Source organism: Bos mutus, chromosome X, assembly GCF_027580195.1.
Source record: "Bos mutus isolate GX-2022 chromosome X, NWIPB_WYAK_1.1, whole genome shotgun sequence".
NCBI lineage: Eukaryota > Metazoa > Chordata > Mammalia > Artiodactyla > Bovidae > Bos > Bos mutus.
In genome coordinates this window covers 80,151,719-80,174,386 of record NC_091646.1, presented here as the reverse complement: position 1 = coordinate 80,174,386, position 22,668 = coordinate 80,151,719, and the positions used below count along the sequence as shown (strand labels likewise).

Below are 22,668 nucleotides of genomic sequence, written 5' to 3'. Positions count from 1 at the left end.
GTCCTTACAGTGCCCATCTTTGCATGAAATGTTCCCTTGGTATCTCTAATTTTCTTGAAGAGGTCTCTAGTCTTTCCCATTCTATTGTCTTCCTCTATGTCTTTGCATTGATCACTCAGGAAGGCTTTCTTATCTCTTCTTGCTATTCTTTGGAACTCTGCATTCAGATGGATGTATCTTTCCTTTCCTCCTTTGCCTTTCACATATCTTCTTTTCTTAGCTATTTGTAAGGCCTCCTTACAACCATTTTGCCTTTTTTGCATTTCATTTTCCTGGGGATGGTTTTGATCACTGCCTCATGTACATGTTACTAACCTCCATCTATAGTTCTTCTGACACTCTATCAGAGCTAATCCCTTGAATCTATTTGTCACTTCCACTGTAAGGGATTTGATTTAGGTCATACCTGAATGGTCTAGTGGCTTTCCCTACTTTCTTCAATTTACGTCTGAATTTTGCAATAAGGAGTTCATGATCTGACCCACAGTCAGCTCCCGGTCTTGTTTTTGATGACTGTATAGAGCATCTCCATCTTCAGCTGCAAAGAATATAATCAGTCTGCTTTTGGTGGTGACCATCTGGTGATGTCCATGTGTAGAGTCTTTTCTTGTGTTGTTAGAAGAGGGTGTTTGGGAAAAAAAAAAAAGAAGAGGGTGTTTGCTATGACCAGTGCATTCTCTTGGCAAAACTTTGTTAGCCTTTGCCCTGCTTCATTTCGTACTCCAAGGCCAAACTTGCCTGTTACTCCAGGGATCTCTTGACTTCTTACTTTTGCACTCCGGTCCCCTATAATGGAAAGGATATCTTTTTTGGTGTTAGTCCTAGAAGGTCTTGTAAGTCATCATAGAACCATTCACCTTCAGCTTCTTTGGCACCAGAAGTTTGGGCATAGACTAGGGTTACTGTCATATACAATGGTTTGTGTTGGAAACAAATAGAAATCATTCTGTCATTTTTGAGATTTCATTCAAGTACTGCATTTTGGACTCTTCTGTTGACTATGATGGCTACTCCATTTCTTCTAAGGGATTCTTGCCCACATAGTGGATATAATGGTCATCTGAATTAAATTCGCCTATTCTGGTCCATTTTAGTTCACTGATTCCTGAAATATCAATGTTTTCTTGCCATCTCCTGTTTGACCACTTCCAATTTATCTTGATTCGTGGACCTAACATTCCAGGTTCCTATGCAATATTGTTCTTTACAGCATCAGACTTTATGTCTATCACCAGTCGTATCCACAGCTGGGTACTGTTTTCGCTATGGCTTAGCCTCTTCATTCTTTCTGGAGCTATTTCTCTACTCTTCTCCAGTAGCATATTGGGCACTTATTTACCTGGGGAGCTCATCTTTCAGTGTCATATATTTTTGCCTTTACATACTGTTCATGGGGTTTCAAGGCAAGAATACTGAAGTGGTTTGCCATTCCCTTCTCCAGTGGACCACATTTTGTCAGAACTCTCCATCATGACCCATCCATCTTGGGTGGCCCTACACAGCATGGTTCATAATTTCACTGAATTAGACAAGGCTGTCATCCATGTGATCAGTTTGATTAGTTGTCTGTAATTGTGGTTTTCATTCTGTCTGCCCTCTTATGGATAAAGATAAGAGGCTTGTGGAAGCTTCCTGAGTAGTGGACTGGCTGTGGGGGAATCTGGGTCTTGCTTTGCTGGGCAAGGCCATGCTCAGTAAATCTTTAATCCAATTTTCTGTTGATGGGTGGGGCTGTTCCCTCCCTGTAGTTTGGCCTCAGGCCAAACTATGGCACGAGTAATGATGACCTCCTTAAAAAGGACTTATGCCAGCATGCCATGGCTCTGTTGCATTTCATCTCTCTAATGAGACTGTTGCATTCATTGCCCCCAATCCCACGGCAGGTCACTGTCGACCCACGCCTCTGCCAGAGACTTCTGGACACTCACAGGCAAGTCTGGCTCAGGCTCTTGTCAGGTCACTGCTACTTTCTCCTAGATCCTGGTACACACAAGGTTTTGTTTGTGCCCTCCAGAAGTCTGTTCCCTCAGTCCTATGGAAGTCTGTAATCAAATCCCACTGGCCTTCAAAGTCAAATTCCCTGGGGGTTCTCAGACCCTATGCCAGATTCCCAGGTTAGGAAATCTGTTATGGGCCCTAGAATTTTCACAAAAGTATGAGAATTTCTTTGGTATAATTGTTTTCCAGTTTGTGGGTCCTCTGCTCAGTATAAGGATGACATGCAAATTCATGAAGCATTTCATATTTTTGAATTGAGAGAGTAGCACTGAAACATATACACTACCATATGTAAAATAGGTAGCCAGTGGGAATTTGTTATATGACTCAGAGCTAGACCCAGTGCTCTGTCACAATACAGAAGGGTGGGATGGGGTGGGAGAAAGGAGGAAGGTTCAAGAGGGAGGGGACATACATATACCTGTGGCTGATTCATGTTGATGTATGGCAGAAACCAACACAACGTTATGAAGCAATTATCCTCCAATTCAAAATAAATCTTTAAAAATATTCCAATGGTATTTTTTTAAAGAAGTAGAAAAAACAACATTCAAATTTATATGGAACCACACAGGACCCAGAATAGCTAAAGCAATTCGGATAAAGAAGAGAGTGGGAAGTATCACATTTCCTGATTCCAAATTGTATTACAAAGTTATGGTAATCAAAACAGTGTGGTACTGGCATAAAACAGACCCATAGACCAAAGGAGCAGTATCAAGAGCCCAGAAATAAACCCTGCATACACAATCATCTAATAATGGACAAAGGAGTCAAGAATACTCAGTGCAGAAAAGACAAGTCTCTTAAATGGTGCTGGGAAAATTGGATATTCAAATGTAAAAGGAGGGGCGGTCCTAAGATGGCAGAGGAATAGGACAGGGAGACCACTTTCTCCCCCACAAATTCATTGAAAGAACATTTGAACACTGAGCAAATTCCATAAAAAAAACTTCTGAATGCTGGCAGAGGACATCAGGCACCCAGAAAGGCAGCCCATTGTCTTCGAAAGGAGGTAGGAAAAAATATAAAAGATAAAAAGAGAGACAAAAGAGGTAGGGACGGATATCCATCCCAGGAAGGGAGTCTTAAAAAAGAGAGAAGTTTCAAACACCAGGAAACACTCTCACCGACGAGTCTGTGGCAAGCCTTCGAACCTCAGAGGGCAACATAACCGGGAAGAAAAATAAGTAAGTAATTAAAACCCAAAGATTACGTGCCTAATGGCAACTCCCAGTGGAGAAACAGCACAGATGCTCCGCATTCGCCACTAGCAAGCGGGGTCTGGACAGGCAGGCCCAGGCTGCATTGCTTAGGATAAGGACTGGGCATGAATGCCCGAGGGCAATCTGAGGGAACTAACTTAAGATAGCAATCCAGACTGTGGGATAGCTATCCCATGAAAATCCCTAACCTAAGACACTGCCAGGCCTGTTCATAGAACAAAGGACTAAGCAGAGCTAGCAGGCTGCAGACCGGCCCATCCCCCGCTGGAGACAGGCAGGTGAGGGCAGCCAGAGCCAGAAGGGGGCAATCGCGGCCCCAGAGAGGCATCATCTACCAAACTGCAAGCAAGCTTCATTGCTAACCAAGACTTCTTGGGATTCTGGATGGTCGACATCCACCAGAAGGGTCACAGCCAGAGATCAGCTCCCGGAAGAGACATATCACATACCTGAGAAGGCACGCCAGTTGTACATCCAGAAAACTGAGCGGCTGGGACCGGGGAGGCAATAAGACACAGCCCCCAACTGGGGGCAACTGCGCTTACCAAGCACCTGGTCACCTGAGCTGCTCGGACCTGTGAAGGGCACAAAACACAGGCCCAAACAAGTCTGCGCCTTTGTGGAGTACCCAAGAACCTGAACCTGAGCATCTTAGACCTGAGAACTGCACGCAACCCAGGGCCCACCTCAGACAGCTCCTGGCAGAGCAACCTAGAGCCTGAACAGTGTAGACTGGGAAAGCACACACACTGTGAGCGGGGGCAAACCCAGTGTGGCCGAGGCACTGCAAGTACTCCCCACACAAGCCAGTGATATTTGCTTGCAGTGTTCTGCCCTCCCCACAGCACAACTGAACAAGTAAGCCTAAAAAAGTGACCACCACCACCCCCTCGTGTCAGGGTGAAAATTAGACACCGAAGAGACCAGCAAACAGAAGAAATTAAAATAAACAGAGGGAAATGCTTTGGAAGTGACAGGTGCAATAGATTAAAATCCTGCAATTAGCACCAACTACATAGGAAGGGGCCTATAGATCTTGAGAAGTATAAGCTGGATCAAGGAACATTCTGAAAATGAACTGACCCCACACTGCCCACAACACCACCAGAGAAAGTCCTAGATATATTTTTGCTATTATGATTTTTTTTTAATTTTTAAGTCCTCTATTACTCTTTTAATTTTCATTTTTATAACCTACTATAACTTTGCAAAAAAAAGACCTTATTTTTCCAGCAAACTTCATATATCTATATATATTTTATAATTTTTGTGACTTTGTTTTTTTGAGAATCTAACCTCTACTCTAGATTTTTAATCTTCGGTTTTTGATATTTGTTATCAATTTTGTACCTTTAAGACACCAATCTTGAGTACCCATTTTTACTTGGGAGCAAGATTGTTGGCTTGATTGCTCTCTCCCCCTTTGGACTCTCCTTTTTCTCCACGAAGTCGCCTCTATCTCCACCCTCCCCCTTCTCTTCTCTACCCAACTCTGTGAATCTTTGTGTGTTCTGGGCTATGGAGAACACTTACGGAACTGATTACTGGCTAGATCTTTCTCTCTCCTTTTGATTCTCTCTTTTCTCCTCCTGCCCACCTCTGTCTCCTTCCTCCCTCTTCTCTTCTCTGTGTAATTCCATGAACATCGCTGAGGGATCCAGACTGTGCAGAGCACATAAGGAAGTGATCACTGGCTAGCTTGCTCTCTCACCTTTAGTTTCCCCCTTCTTCTCCTCCTGGTCACCTCTATCTCCCTCCTCCCTCTTCTCTTCTCCATGTAACTCTGTGTACCTCTCCGGGTGGCCCTCAGTGTGGAGAAACTTTTCATCATTAACCTAGATGTTTTATCATCAGTGCTGTATAGATGCAGAAGTCTTGAGGCTACTGTAAGAATAAGACTGAAAACCAGAGGCAGGAGGCTTAAGTCCAAATCCTGAGAACACTAGAGAACTCCTGACTCCAGAGAACATTAATCGATAGGAGCTCATCAAATGCCTCCATACCCACTCTGAAACCAAGCACCACCCAAGTGCCAACAAGCTCCAGAGCAAGACATACCATTCAAATTCTCCAGCAACACAGGAACATAGCCCTGAGCTTCAATATACAGGCTGCCCAAAGTCACACCAAACCCACTGACATCTCAAAAGTCATTACTGGAAACGTCATTGCACTCCAAAGAGAAGAAACCCAGCTTCTCCCACCAGAACACGGACACAAGCTTCCCTAACCAGGAAACCTTGACAAGCCACCTGTCCAACCCCACCCACAGTGAGGAACCTCCACAATAAAGAGGAACCACAAACTGCCAGAACACAGAAAGGCCACCCCAAACACAGCAATGTAAACATGATGAAAAGGCAGAGAAATACTCAGCAAGTAAAGAAGAGGATAAATGCCCACCAAACCAAACAAAAGAGGAAGAGATAGGGAATCTACTTGATAAAGAATTGTGAATAATGATAGTGAAAATGATTCAAAATCTTGAAAACAAAATGGAGTTACAGATAAATAGCCTGGAGACAAGGATCGAGAAGATGCAAGAAATGTTTAACAAGGACCTAGAGGAAATAAAAAGAGTCAATAAATGAGATCAAAAACACTCTGGAGGGAACCAACAGTAGAATAACCGAGGCAGAAGATAGGATAAGTGAGGTAGAAGATAGAATGGTAGAAATAAATGAAACAGAGAGGAAAAAAGAAAACTGAATGAAAAGAAATGAGGACAATCTCAGAGACCTCTGGGACAATGTTAAACACCCCAACATTCGAATCATAGGAGTCCCAGAAGAAGACGACAAAAAGAAAGGCCATGAGAAAATACTTGAGGAGATAATAGTTGAAAACTTCCCTAAAAGGGGGAAGGAAACAGTCACCTAAGTCCAAGAAACCCAGAGAGTTCCAACACGATAAACTCAAGGCTAAACACCCCAAGACATATTAATCAAAGGAACAAATATCAAACACAAAAAACAAATATTAAAAGCAGCAAGGGAAAAACAACAAATCACACACAAGGGGATTCCCATAAGGATAACAGCTGATCTTTCAATAGAAACTCTTCAAGCCAGGAGGGAATGGCAAGACGTACTTAAAGTGATGAAAGAAAATAACCTACAGCCCAGATTACTGTACCCAGCAAGGATCTCATTCAAATATGAAGGAGAAATAAAAAGCTTTACAGAAAAGCAAAAGCTGAGAGAATTCAGCACCACCAAACCAGCTCTCCAACAAGTGCTAAACGATCTTCTCTAGACAGGAAACACAGAAAGGGTGTATAAATTGGAACCCAAAACAATAAAGTAAATGGCAATGGGATCATATGTATCAATAATCATCTTAAATGTAAATGGGTTGAATGCCCCAACAAAAAGACAAAAACTGGCTGAATGGATAGAAAAACAAGACCCCTATATGTGTTGTCTACAAGAAACCCACCTCAAAACAAGGGACACATACAGACTGAAAGTGAAGGGCTAGCAAAAGATATTCCACATAAATAGAGACCAAAAGAGAGCAGGGGTAGTAGCAATACTCATATCAGATAAAATAGACTTTAAAACAAAGGCTGTAAAAAGAGACAAAGAAGGACACTACATAATGATCAAAGGATCAATCCAAGAGAAGATATAACAATTATAAATATATATGTAACCAACATAGGAGCACCACAATATGTAAGACAAATGCTAACAACTATGAAAGGGGAAATTAACAATAACACAGTAATAGTGGGAGACTTTAATACACCACTCACACCTATGGATAGATCAACTAAACAGAAACTTAACAAGGAAACACAAACTTTAAATGATACAATGGACCAGTTAGACCTAATTGATATCTATAGGACATTTCACCCCCAAACAATGAATTTCACCTGTTTCTCAAGCACACACAGAACCTTCTCCAGGATAGATCACATCCTGGGCCATAAATCTAGCCTTGGTAAATTCAAAACAATTGAAATCATTCCAAGCATCTTTTCTGACCACAATGCAGTAAGATTAGATCTCAATTACAGGAGAAAAACTATTAAAAATTCCAACATATGGAGGTTGAACAACACGCTGCTGAATAACCAACAAATCACAGAAGAAATCAAAAACGAAATCAAAATATGCATAGAAACAAATGAAAATGAAAACACTACAACCCAAAACCTGTGGGACACTGTAAAAGCAGTGCTAAGGGGAAGGTTCATAGCAATACAGGCTTACCTCAAGAAAAAAGAAAAAAATCAAATAAATAACCTAACTTTACACCTAAAGCAACTAGAAAAGGAAGAAATGAAGAACCCAAAGGGTTATTAGAAGGAAAGAAATCTTAAAAATTAAGGCAGAAATAAATGCAAAGGAAACAAAAGAGACCATAGCAAAAATCAACAAAGCCTAAAGCTGGTTCTTTGAGAACATAAATAAAATTGACAAACCATTAGCCAGACTCATCAAGAAATAAAGGGAGAAAAATCAAGTCAACAAAATTAGAAATGAAAATGGAGACATCACAACAGACAACACAGAAATACAAAGCATCATAACAGACTACTATCAGCAATTATATGCCAATAAATCGGACAACTTGGAAGAAATGGACAAATTCTTAGAAAAGTACAATTTTCCAAAACTGAACCAGGAAGACATAGAAAATCTTAACAGACCCATCACAAGCACGGAAATTGAAACTGTAATCAGAAACCTTCCAGCAAACAAAAGCCCAGGACCAGACGGCTTCACAGCTGAATTCTACCAAAAATTTAGGGAAGAGCTAACACCTATCCTACTCAAACTCTTCCAGAAAATTGCAGAGGAAGGCAAACTTCCAAACTCATTCTATGAGGCCACCATCACCATGATACCAAAACCTGACAAAGATGCCACAAAAAAAAGAAAACTAGAGGCCAGTATCACTGATGAACATAGATGCAAAAATCTGTAACAAAATTCTAGCAAACAGAATCCAACAACATATTTAAAAGATCATACATCATGACCAAGTGGGCTTTATCCCAGGGATGCAAGGATTCTTCAATATCTGCAAATTAATCAACGTAATATACAACATTAACAAATTGAAAAATAAAACCATATGATTATCTCAATAGATGCAGAGAAAGCCTTTGACAAAATTCAACATCCATTTATGATAAAAACCCTCCAGAAAGCAGGACTAGAAGGAACATACCTCAACATAATAAACACTATATATGACAAACCCACAGCAAACATTATCCTCAATGGTGAAAAATTGAAAGCATTTCCCCTAAAGTTAGGAACAAGACAAGGGTGCCCACTCTCACCACTACTATTCAACATAGTGTAGGAAGTTTTGGCCACAGCAATCAGAGCAGAAAAAGAAATAAAAGGAATCCAGATTGGAAAAGAAGAAGTAAAACTCTCACTGTTTGCAGATGACATGATCCTCGACATAGAAAACCCTAAAGACTCCACCAGAAAATTACTAGAGCTAATCAATGAATATAGTAAAGTTGCAGGATATAAAATCAACACACAGAAATCCCTTGCATTCCTATACACTAACAATGAGAAAACAGAAAGAGAAATTAAGGAAACAATTCCATTTACCATTGCAATGAAAAGAATAAAATACTTAGGAATATATCTACCTAAGAAACTAAAGACCTATATATAGAAAACTATAAAACACTGGTGAAAGAAATCAAAGAGGACACAAATAGATGGTGAAATATACTGTGTTCATGTATTGGTAGAATCAATATAGTGAAAATGAGTATACTATCCAAAGCAATGTGGAGATTCAGTGCAATCCCTATCAAGCCACCAACAGTATTTTTCACAGAAACTAGAACAAATAATTTCACAATTTGTATGGAAATACAAAAAACCTCAAATAGCCAAAGGAATCTTGAGAAAGAAGAATGGAACTGGAGGAATCAACCTGCCTGACTTCAGGCTCTACTACAAAGCCACAGTCATCAAGACAGTATGGTATTGGCACAAAGACAGAAATATAGATCAATGGAACAAAAAAGAAAGCCCAGAGATAAATCCACGCACCTATGGACACCTTATCTTTGACAAAGGAGGCAAGAATATACAATGGAGAAAAGACAATCTCTTTTAACAAGTAGTGCTGGGAAAACTGGTCAACCACTTGTAAAAAAATGAAACTAGAACACTTTCTAACACCATACACAAAAATAAAATGGATTAAAGATCTAAATGTAAGACCAGAAACTATAAAACTCCTAGAGGAAAACATAGGCAAAACACTTTCCAACATAAATCACAGCAGGATCCTCTATGACCTACCTCCCAGAATATTGGAAATAAAAGCAAAAATAAACAAATGGGACCTAATTAAACTTAAAAGCTTTTACACAATGAAGGAAACTACAAGCAAGGTTTAAAGACAGCCTTCAGAATGGGAGAAAATAATAGCAAATGAAGCAACTGACAAAGAATTAATCTCAAAAATATACAAGCGACTCCTGCAGCTCAATTCCAGAAAAATAAACGACCCAATCAAAAAATGGGCCAAAGAACTAAACAGACATTTCTCCAAAGAAGACATACAGATGGCTAACAAACTAATCAAAAGATGCTCAACATCACTCATTATCAGAGAAATGCAAATCAAAACCACAATGAGGTACCATTTCATGCCAGTCAGAATGGCTGCTATCCAAAAGTCTACAAACAATAAATGCTAGAGAGGGTTGGAGAAAAGGGAACCCTCTTACCAACAGTGTAAACCCTCTTACACTGTTGGAGTGCAAACTAGTACAGCCACTGTGGAGAACAGTGTGGAGATTCCTTAAAAAACTGAAATAGAACTGCCATATGACCCAGCAATCCCACTGCTGGGCATACAACACTGAGGAAACCAGAATTGAAAGAGACACGTGTACGCCAATCTTCATCGCAGCACTGTTTATAACAGCCAAGACATGGAAGCAACCTAGATGTCCGTCAGCAGATGAATGGATAAGAAAGCTGTGGTACATATACACAATGGAGTATTACTCAGCCATTAAAAAGAATACATTTGAATCAGTTCTAATGAGGTGGATGAAACTAGAGCCTATTATACAGAGTGAAGTAAGCCAGAAAGCAAAACACCAATACAGTATACTAACGCATATATATGGAATTTAGAAAGATGGTAACAATAACCCTGTATGCGAGACAGCAAAAGAGACACAGATATATAGAACAGTCTTCTGGACTCTGTGGGAGAGGGCGAGGGTGGGATGATTTGGGAGAATGGCATTGAAACATGTATATTATCATATGTGAAACCAATCACCAGTCTAGGTTCAATGCATAATACAGGGTGCTTGGGGCTTGTGCACTGGGATGACCCAGAGGGATGGGATGGGGAAGGAGGTGTGAGGGGGGTTCAGGATGGGGAACACAGGTACACCTGTGGTGGATTCATGTCAATGTATGGCAAAACCAATACAATATTGTAAAGTAATTAGCCTCCAATTAAAATAAATAAATTTATATTAGAAAAAAAGAAAAAAAAAAAACCAAATGTAAAAGGATGAAAATAGACCCCTGACTTATATTACTCACAAAAATTAACTCAAAATGTATTAAAGATTTAAATGTAAGATCAAAAACCATGTAACTCCTAGAAGAAAACACAGGAAAAAAGGTCCTTAATGTGGAACTTAGGCAATAATTTTTTGGCTGTGACACTGAAAGCACAAAGTTACAAAATCAAAAATAAGTAATAGCAAAAATAAATCAAAAATTTGGTTTGGCCACATCAAACTAAAAAGTTTCTGCTATGCAGAAATAAAAAGGTAACCTATCGAACAGGAGAAAATACTTGCAAATCATATGTTATATATTAAATAAGGGCTTATTATTCAAAAAAATTAAGAACTCCTACAGGTCAATAGCAAAAAAAACCTGGTTAAAAAGTGGGCAGATGAAACACATGAAAAGATTTTCAACATCACTCATTATTAGAGAAATGAAAATCAAAACTACAATGAGGTAATATGTCATTGTAATGGCCAGCATCAAAAACTACAAACAATAAATGCTGGAGATGGTGTGGAGAAAAGGGAACCCTCTTGCACTATTGGTGGGAATGTAAACTGATATAGCCACTATGGAGAACAGTATGGATATTCCTTAAAAAAGTAGCAATAAAACCACCATACAACCTAGCAATCCTACTACTAGGCATATACCCTGAGGAAACCAAAACTGAAAAAGACACATGTAACCACATGTTCACTGCAGCTCTATTTACAATAGCTAGGACATGGAAGCAACCTAGATGTCCACTGACAGATGAATGGATAAAGAAGCTCTGGTATATACATACCATGGAATATTACTTAGCCGTAAAAAGGAACACATGTGAGTCAGTTTGAATGAGGTGGATGAACCTAGAGCATATTATACAGAATGAAGTCAGAAAGAGAAAAACAAATATCGTGTATTAATGCCTATATATGGAATCTAGAAGGATGATACTGATGAGCCTATTTGTAGTGCAGCCATAGAGACGCAGACACAGAGAACAGCCTTGTGGACACAGGTGGGAAAGGAGAGGGTGGGATGAATTGGGAGAGGAGCACTGAAATATGTACTTTACCATAAGTAAAATGGATAGCCAGTGGGCATTTACTGTATGACACAGGGAGCTCAAACCTGGTGTTTTGTAATGACCTAGAGGGTTGGGATGGGGTGGGAGGTAGGAGGGACGGGGCATGTGTATGCCTATGGCTGATTCATGTTGATATATGGCAGAAACCAACACAATATTGTAAAGCAACTATCATCCAATTAAAAAAGAAAAAGTAAACAGACGAACTGAACAGACATTTTCACAAAGACATACAGATGGCCAACAGATACATGAAGGCATTATGCTAAGTGAAATAAGTCAAAGACCACTCTATGATCTCAATTATATATGAAATCTAGGGGAAAAAACCCAAACTCATAGAAAAAGTGAGATTTGTGGTTACCCTCCAGAGGCGGGGGTGGGGTAAGAGAATTGCATAAAGGTAGTAAAAAGTACAAACTTCCAGTTACACGATATATAAGTATTGAGGATGTAATGCACAACATGATGACTATAGTTAACACCGCTGCATGGTATATTTGAAAATTGCTAAGAGTAATTCCTAAAAGTTCTCATCACAAGCAAAAAGCTTAGTTTTCCTTTCTTTTTTGTACTTACATGAGATGGTGGATGGTAACTAAACTAATTGTGGTAATCATTTCATTCTACACCTTATTGTGGTATAGTTATTGTATCTATACCTAATTGTGGTAATCATTATACTCTATACCTTAAACAGTACTGTATGTCAATTACATCTCAATAAAACTGAAATAAAATAGAGAAAAATGAACAGAGCTTTAGCAACCTGTAGACTAAAAAAACAAACCCAAAGAAATCCACACTCAGAAATAGCATAATCAGGAAACTCCTTGATGGTCTAGTGGTTAGGACTCAGTGCTTTCATTGCCATGGTCCAGCTTTGATCCTTGTTCAGGAACTAAGATCCCACAAGCCATGTGGTACAGCCAAAAAAAAAATCAAATTCCTGAACATAAAAAAGACAAAGAAAAAATCTTGACATCAGTGAGAAAAATGATATTTCCTAAAGGAGAATGCTAATTTAAATGACAGAAGCTCTCTTATCAGAAACCATGGCAGCCAAAAGACAGTAGCACAACAGTTTTCAAGGGCTGAAAAGAACTAGAAACCTAGAATCTGATATCAAATGAAAAGACCCCCTCAGCAATTCAAGGGAAATCAAGACATTCTTATATGAAGGAAAACTAAGAGTATTTGTTGCCAATAGGCCAATTCTAAAAGCATGTCTAAAGGATGTTCTCTAAACAGAAAGGAAATGATAAAAGGACTCTTAAGAACACCAGGAAGTAAGACAGAACAAGGGAAAGACTGAAAATATGGGTACATACAATGTATTTTCCTTCTCCACTTGAGTTTTCTACATCATATTTGACAGTTGAAGCAAAAATTATACCACTATATGATATGGTTCTCAACATATGTAGATGAAATATTTAAGATAACTATAGCAGGGGAGCATAAAGAAATTTAAAATAAGATTTCTACTCTTCACTCAAACTAGTAAAATGTCTATACCAGTTGATTGTGATAAGTTATGTATGTATTATGTCAATGCCTAGAACAAGCACTGAAAAAGCTATACAAAGAGATCCACTCAAAAAACATTATAGATAAATTCATATTTATTTATGTATATATTTATATCTAAATTTATTATAGATAAATCAAAATGGAATTATTGAAAAGATTTAAGTAACCCAAAGGAAGGCAGGAGAAAGAAAACAGAATGAACAGAGAAAACAAACAAAACAAAAAAATTACCAACTTATGCCCTAACACATCAATAATTGCATTAAGTATATATGGTCTAAATATACCAATTATAGAGATTAGCAGAGTGGAAAAAAATAATTCCAAACTTATATGTGTCTACAAGAAACTCACTTTATATATAATGGTGTCAGTAAAAGTAAAGTGAAAGTAAAGGGATATAAAAAGACATAAGGCAACCATTAATCAAAAGAAAGGAGTGGCTATTTTAATGTCTATATTAATATCCTATAAAATGGACTTCCATGCAAAGAAAACTGCCAGTGACAGAGGACATTACATAATAATTAAAGGGTCAATCCACCAAGACACAGCACTCCTAAATGCATCTGCACCAAACAACAAAGCTGTAAGATATGAGGCAAATGAAAAAACTGAAAGGAAGAATAGAAAAATCAACAGTTATACCTGGACACTTCACCTCTTTCTCAACAACTGACTGAACAATTATACATAAAATCAGCAAAGACAGAGAATTTAGCAACAACATCAACCAACAGGGGTAAATCAACATTTACAGAAAACTCCTCCAAACATCAGCAGGATATACATTCTTCTCAAGTGACCACGGAAACATCTACCAAGACAGACCATATCCTGGGCCATAAAACAAAATCCAGTAAATTTAAAGGAACTGAAATTGTACAGAGTATATTCTATGGAAACAAACCAGAAATCAGTAACAGAATAACAGGAAAATCTGCAAACACATGGAAAGTAAACAACATACTTCTATACAATTCACAGGTCAAACACGAAGTTCCTAAGCGAATTAAAAATTAGAGTGAACTACATGAAAAGGAAAACATTAAAAATTTGAGGGACATGGCTAAATCAGTACTAAGAGGAAAACTGATAGCACTAAATACTTATGTTAGAATACAGGAAAAGTCTCAAATCAATAACCTAAGCTCCCACCTCAAGACATTAAGAGGAGCAAAATGAACCCAAAGCAAACAGAAGGAAGGAAATAATAAAGTGTAGAAATCAGCAAAGCTGAAAACAGAAAGATAATAGGGAAATTCAATGAAATAAAAAGCTTGGTCTCTGAAAAGATCAATAAAATTGACAAAACTATAGCAAGTCTGAAAAGAAAAAAAGAAGATAAAAATTTTCAATATCAGAAATGAAATGAGATGTCACCACAGAGCCAGCCTGCAGACATCAAAAGGATAATAAGGGAATATTATGAACCATGGTACACACTAAATTTGACAACTTAGAAGAAATGAATCAATTCCTTGGAAAGCACAAACTACCACAACATATCCTATATAAAATAGATAATTTAAATAGTCCTTTAACTATTAAAAGAGATACCAAAGGAACATCCCCATGGAAAAGAAATGCAAAAGAGCAAAATGGCTGTCTGGGGAGGCCTTACAAATAGCTGTGAAAAGAAGAGAAGTGAAAAGCAAAGGAGAAAAGGAAAGATATAAACATCTGAATGCAGAGATCCAAAGAATAGCAAGAAGATATAAGAAAGCCTTCTTCAGCGATCAATGCAAAGAAATAAAGGAAAACAACAGAATGGGAAAGACTAGGGATCTCTTCAAGAAAATCAGAGATACCAAAGGAACATTTCATGCAAAGATGGGCTCGAGAAAGGACAGAAATGGTATGGACCTAACAGAAGCAGAAGATATTAAGAAGAGATGGGAAGAATACACAGAAGAACTGTACAAAAAAGATCTTCATGGCCCAGATAATCACAATGGTGTGATCACTCACCTAGAGCCAGACATCCTGGAATGTGAAGTCAAGTGGGCCTTAGAAAGCATCACTACGAACAAAGCTAGTGGAGGTGATGGAATTCCAGTTGAGCTATTCCAAATCCTGAAACATGATGCTGTGAAAGTGCTGCACTCAATATGCCAGCAAATTTGGAAAACTCAGCAGTGGCCACAGGACTGGAAAAGGTCAGTTTTCATTGCAATCCCAAAGAAAGGCAATGCCAAAGAATGCTAAAACTAACGCACAATTGCACTCATCTCACACGCTAGTAAAGTAATGCTCAAAATTCTCCAAGCCAGGCTTCAGCAATATGTGAACCGTGAACTTCCTGATGTTCAAGCTGGTTTTAGAAAAGGCAGAGGAACCAGAGATCAACTTGCCAACATCCGCTGGATCATGGAAAAAGCAAGAGAGTTCCAGAAAAACATCTATTTCTGCTTTATGGACTATGCCAAAGCCTTTGACTGTGTGGATCACAATAAACTGTGGAAAATTCTCAAAGAGATGGGAATACCAGACCACCTGATCTGCCTCTTGAGAAATCTGTATGCAGGTCAGGAAGCAACAGTTAGAACTGGACATGGAACAACAGACTGGTTCCAAATAGGAAAAGGAGTTCATCAAGGCTGTATATTGTCACCCTGTTTATTTAATTTATATGCAGAGTACATCATGAGAAATGCTGGACTGGAAGAAACACAAGCTGGAATCAAGACTGCCGGGAGAAATATCAATAACCTCAGATATGCAGATAACATCACCCTTATGGCAGAAAGTGAAGAGGAACTGAAAAGCCTCTTGATGAAAGTGAAAGTGGAGAGTGAAAAAGTTGGCTTAAAGCTCAACATTCAGAAAACGAAGATCATGGCATCTGGTCCCATCACTTCATGGGAAATAGATGGGGAAACAGTGGAAACAGTGTCAGACTTTATTTTTGGGGCTCCAAAATCACTGCAGATCGTGACTGCAGCCATGAAATTAAAAGACGCTTACTCCTTGGAAGCAAAGTTATGACCAACCTAGATAGCATATTCAAAAGCAGAGACATTACTTTGCCAACAAAGGTCCGTCTAGTCAAGGCTATGGTTTTTCCAGTGGTCATGTATGGATGTGAGAGTTGGACTGTGAAGAAAGGTGAGCGCTGAAGAATTGATGCTTTTGAACTGTGGAGTTGGAGAAGACTCTTGAGAGTCCCTTGGACTGCAAGGAGATCCAACCAGTCCATTCTGAAGGAGATCAGCCCTGGGATTTCTTTGGAAGGAATGATGCTAAAGCTGAAACTCCAGTACTTTGGCCACCACATGCGAAGAGTTGACTCACTGGAAAAGACTCTGATGCTGGGAGGGATTGGGGGCAGAAGGAGAAGGGGACGACAGAGGATGAGATGGCTGGATGGCATCAGTGACTCGATGGACGTGAGTCTCAGTGAACTCTGGGAGTTGGTGATGGACAGGGAGGCCTGGTGTGCTGCGATTCATGGGGTCGCAAAGTCGGACACGACTGAGCGACTGATCTGATCTGATCTGGTAACTATTGAATGAATTGAACTGATAATTTTAAAACTCAAAAAAAAGATTAAAGATAGTTCAGTTGCTCAGTCGTGTCCAACTCTTTGTGACCCCATGAACTGAAGCACGCCAGGCCTCCCTGTCCATCACCAACTCCCAGAGTCCACCCAAACCCATGTCCATTGAGTTGGTGATGCCTTCCATCCATCTCATCCTCTATCGTCCCCTTCTCCTCCTAACCTCAGTCTTTCCCAGCATCAGGGTCTTGTTAAATGAGTCAGCTCTTCGCATCAGGTGGTCAAAGTATTGGAGTTTCATAAGTAAAGTATTTAGCATAATGACTGGCAGACTAGCTAGTACTCAATAAACAATAGTCATTACCATTTTATTTAAATCATCACAACTTCTCTTGGGGAAACTGAGGCTTTACAGAGATGAAATCCTTTGCTAAAAAGTAACACAGTCAGAATTTGAACCCAGATCTGAAGCCAGTGCCAATTTCCCTAGAGTTTAAGAGTCCACACCACAGCCACCATGTTGGGGATGTGCCAACCAATACTTCCTTTATAGACAGGAAAACTGTACAGGAGTGAGGTTTTGTCAAAGCCCCAGATATATGCTTGCCAACCAACTTCCTCCACTAGTGTACAGCAAGGTTTCTCAAAAGTTAGGATACATCAGAATCCACCTGTTTGTAAAAATAGACTGCTGGCTTCCAACCCAAGAATTTACATTTTTAACAAATTTCCAGTTAATGAACCACATTTTGAGAACAACAGTGTACAGTTATGATATGTTAGCCCACCCATCCCACAATATCAGAAGCTGTCACACTCCACAGAATGGGAAAGAATTGAGACAGAATAATGCTCTAAATCAGTGGTTCTGAGAGTAGCTCCCACTCACATACTGAATCAGAAATCCTGCGGGTGGGGCCTACCTATCTCATCTTTTTAGAGGTCTTCCAAGTGATTCTGATACACCCTAAAGTTTGAGAACCACTTCTCTACAAATCAAACTGCTCTTCAAAATCCAGCCCCTTACAATAGAGGAATGGAGCTATACCACTGTTTTTTCCACTTTTGAGAGCCTGGTCTCAAGCCAGATAATTCTAAGTTCAAATCCAGACTCAAAGAGTAACTTAACTTCCATGAGTTCCAGATTCTCACCACCAAAATGGAATAGTCATCTTCCTTGTTATAACCTTTCCAGGAAGTAACATGGCATTACTAATCCCTAACTAGACTTTAAGAAATCTGGCCTTTGTAAGTCATCAGAGATATGAACAGATTTATATCATCTACAGGCATCTGTGGGCTTAACTATTGTGGGCAACCATGAAAAATGCAAAATATTTAGTAATTTTCAATTATGCTAAAGTATTACGAGCCTAGGATGTGTGTATATGTATGTGTTTGTGTGTGCATGTGTGTGCATGTGTGCAATGCACTTAGTAACCAAGAACAGCCACCCACCAAGGACCTGATTCTCAGCTGGCTTCCTTATTCTCTGGCAGTCCATAGAAAAGCATGATAAGAGATAAAATTTTGGTCTCTTTCATGGGAAAAAAAAATTAAGGCAGTTAACTTATGTCAGGGTGTGCACAGAAACACAGGACTCACCACAGAAATGTGATTAAGAAGGGGCCTGGCCCATAAACACATTTTCATATTGTAAATTTGGAATTCTTAAAGGTCTCAGTGGTATTCCTTATGTCAGGTCTCTACCGTGCAAAGATGCTTTCCACAATGTTTTCCCTTTTGTTTCAACGAGCACCCAAATAAAAATGCCAAACATTTCCAGAAACCCTAAAGTTTCCCTCACATCATAGTATTATTTATAATATAAAAAAGTAGAAACAACCTAAGTATCCAACCTCAAAGGAAATGACTGAGTAACTGATGACAAAGATATATAATGGGATATCAGAAATCATCTTTAGATCAATATTTAATGACCGTAACTTTATAATGTTAAGTAGGAATAAAAATCATGTTACAAAATGGTGTTTATAATACAATCCCACATTGTATTGGGTTGGCCAAAAAAATTGGTTCAGGTTTTTCTGTAAGATGTTATGGAAAAACCCAAATGAATCTTTTGGCCAACCCAATAAAATATACATTTATATTCTAAGTCAAACAATGGGAGTTAATGCAACAAAAAATTAAACAGTAGACTGTGCTGGATAAAAGGCCCATGGATGATTTTTATTTCCTTTTTTATTCTTTTTCTGCATTTTCTACAATAAGCATGTCTCACTTATATAGTCAGGGAAAAATTTTTAATATTATTTGAAAACGAAATATCTAACTTTCAGGCTTGGATTTGCATTAGATGAGATAAATGTATGCCAAGTCTCTGTCATGGGGCCTGGCACACAATAAGCACTCAGGAAGCATTCATTCCTATTTCCTGTTCCCACACTGCAGAGTTAGGGTCTCTGTACTGCATGCAGAAGTTCACTTTTCAGGTTTAAACCTACACAATCCAAAGCAAGGCCCACAGGCAATGAATCAAGAAGATTCATTCATTTGTTCATTGAAAAATGTACTCAGCATCTATTACAAGTTTAGCATTGAACTAGGTTCTGAGGATACCAAATATGAAAAGATTGCATCTCTGCCCTCAGGTAGCTCTTGCTAGTGAGTGACAAAAATACATTTATAACTATGATATGATGAAATAATTACTTTCAATAAGAATATACATAAAGTGCCATGGGAACCCAAAAGGAGGCCTTCTACAAAAGAGGTATGCTATGAGTTGTAAATGGAAGGACATTAGTGGGAATAGCATGTGCAAAGACAAAGAGGCATAAGGAAGTATAAAATTTCCCCAGAACTATAAGTAGTTCAGTCTTTCTGGGATATAAAGAACAAGGGAGGAGGAGTGGTGGTAAATGAGACCGAACAAGTATATCACAAAAGGTTTTGTCTGTCACACAAAAGAGACTGATTTTTATTATGTAGGAGGATCACTGAAAGAATTTTAAGCAGAGGAGTGACTTGATTAGCACTAGCAAAGATACCAGGAATCCTGAAAGACATCTTTTTTTTTTTCTGAAAGACATCTTAATCCCCATTTATTTCCAGGGGAAAGAAAAATGCCCCATCATCTAGGTCTGTCCCCTCTTAAATGAAATAATATGAGGCAGTAAATAGAACTCTGCACCTGGCACACAGTAAATACTCAACAAAGATCAGCTGAATATGAATTTAGATGTGCTGCATGGGACAGTCCTTGCTAAGAGTAGAATTTTACCAGTACCAAAACCTTCAGTTTGGTCTTGGGTGTGGTAACAGAAACACCTCCTTCGGAAAGTGCACATGTGGTCAGTCACTAAGTCATGTCCGACTCTTTTTGACCCCGTGGACTGTACCCTGCCAGGCTCCTCTGTCCATAGGATTTTCCAGGCAAGAATACTGGAGTGGGTTACCATTTCCTCCTCCAGGGTATCTTCCTGACCCAGGGATTGAACCCGCGTCTCCTCTGTCTCCTGCATTGGCAGGTCACTAGAGCCTCTGTGAAGCTTCCCTTTGAAAAAGACTGATAACTGAAAATTCTAGAACCTAACAACATGCAACAGCAGGAGGGCGCCATACACTGTTTTGTTGTACTCCAATGTACAAATCCTTGCATGGTTTTCTTTCCAGAGCTGACATAAGTCCCAATAATGGGATAATAGTACAGGTTTATTCCAGACACTAACCTTTCTGGAATCCTGGGTGACAGGTGCTTATGTGCACACATGGTTACCTGGAGGGATTTCATTAGTGGTTTTACTCCTACTGTTTTACCCAATATCTCCTCTGCTTAATTCAATTTACCTGGATGGTTCTGCAGGTAAAACTGTAGAAATAAAATGCTATTGCATTTCTGCCTCCATTTACTAGGTGCATGCAAAAATGCTTTAAATAAAGAGGAAGGCTGTATTAGATATATTTTATCTAATAGATAAAGAAAACACTCTGTCTGCCTGAAGACAAAGAGACTCAGAGAAGCAAAGCAACTTGTCCAAGGTCACTCTGATAGTAAGCTGCAAAACCACAACTCAAATCCATGTTTGTTGGACTCAAATATCTCAAAAATGCAGTACAGTCTCTCCCAAAGCCAGCCTCTGAGGAAAAACAAAATTACCAGAATACAAAGATGATACATTCTTTGTAACTGAAAAGAAAGTATTTTTCTAAGAAAAAAAATACAAAATAGAAGAAGGGTTCAAAATAGAAATATATATAGGAAAAGAAAAAAGAGGAGAAACCAAATGTCAATGTTAAGCTAGGCCATAATCTACAAGGAGGGATGTAAGAACCTGTGTCTGGGGGTGGGTTGGACCTAACTGTAGCGGAGAGAGGGGAAATTAAGTTTCTGAGGAGGAACCTGAACCAGAGTTGAGAAAGGAGCAAGCCAGTGAGCACCTGGCCACTGCACCCTGTCCAGGATGCCCTGCCCTCCTTACCTGCCATGAAACCAGTCCTGGCACATGTCACACTCGATCATGAAGCGGGTCACATCATAAGGCAGCCGACAGAGGCAATACACTGGTACTGAAGCCATCTTCACCAGGCCTTGGAGTGTTCTGCAGTGGGCCAGGATCTTAGCTTCAAAAGGAGCAGGAGGCGGCAGCACGCGTCCCCTCTGGACCAAAGCTGGGCACAAACGACACTTTTACAGAGTGAATCAGGTCCCCCAGGGTACCAACCCTCAGCTCTCAAATGGACAGTTACCGCTGCCGCCGGGATGCAACACAGCTGGTTGGGGCTGTAGGGGGCAACTGGAGAAAGTCCATGGGCCGCTTTAACAAATAAAGAACAGCGCTCTGCTCTCGTAGCTTTATTTCCCCTCCTTACCTCCTTCAGCCCCCTGCGTCAGTGATAACTTCTTTCCGGATTTCAGGGAAAGATCTGACGCCTTTTCAGGAAGCTCCTTTAATCTCTCACTGCAACCTCTCCTTGTTAGCAACGCTGCTTCCCAGAGCTCTCTTTATTATGACGCAAACGACAGCCTAGAGGATGAGGCTGGGGGTATAGAAAAAGCCCCTTCTCTCACTCCAAAAATAAAGGCAACAAGACAGAGAGAATAGGGATCCCTGGAAGTCCTCAGACTACTCGAAAATTACCTCCATGCCTTCAGGAACGAGGGAGACAAGACTAGGCGCCCAACTAAAATCACAGTTCTGGGGTCGTGTTCTGAGAGTTTAAATTATCTGCTCCTTCACTTTCAAAATTATTCCATCCACGACCAGACGGGAGTCTCATCACCCCAACAACTGAAATAAATCTCAACCCCAAAACTGATCAGCTCACCCACTACTTCAAAGCTGACAGGCTTCTGTTGCACCCCAGAAACTCAAATAGTTCACTTCAAAACCCCTGAAACTGACTAGAATTTCCTCACACTCCGCAACCAAGTGAGGATTTTCCTCCCACAGCTCTGAAATTGGCAGACATATCCTCACAGCCTCCTCAAACTGACCAAGACTCCTCTGCCCCCTTAAAACTGACAGGTATCTCATCACAGATCCCAAAGTGACAGGAATATCCTTCCAGCCCCAGAAACTTAGGAGAATCTCCTCACGCCTCCCAAACTGACAGGAACCTCCTCATGCCCCAAACCTGACAAGAGCGTCTTCGGTCCCGAACCCTACAGGGACCTCCTCATCCGTAAAGCTGCAGAGAGTCTTCAAGCCCGCGCAGCTCAGTCCTACCGAACTGCCAGCGGCCAGGCTCGCTCTGGAGCGGCTCAGCGCCTCTCTCAGCGGGAGGCTCGGCCGGCAGTTCCGGCCCCACAGGCTGCGCGCGCCGAATTGTGGG

The 22,668-nt window shown here is 39.8% G+C and overlaps 1 protein-coding gene across 7 annotated transcripts in view; it reads right to left on the bottom strand.

The window, feature by feature from the left end:
- Positions 1-22,668, bottom strand: part of PHF8 (PHD finger protein 8) — a 97,803-nt gene that overhangs the window by 74,704 nt on the left and 431 nt on the right. For 4 of the 7 annotated variants that reach the window (XM_070366295.1, XM_005888460.3, XM_070366296.1 and 1 more), the window contains exon 2: positions 21,315-21,504. In XM_070366295.1, coding sequence (XP_070222396.1) covers positions 21,315-21,412 — 98 coding nt within the window. In that variant the 5' untranslated portion in view covers positions 21,413-21,504. Of the gene's footprint in view, positions 1-21,314; positions 21,505-21,705; positions 22,451-22,470; positions 22,664-22,668 lie in introns of those variants that run through there. The other 3 variants (XM_070366294.1, XM_070366292.1, XM_070366293.1) reach the window with 3 other exon arrangements.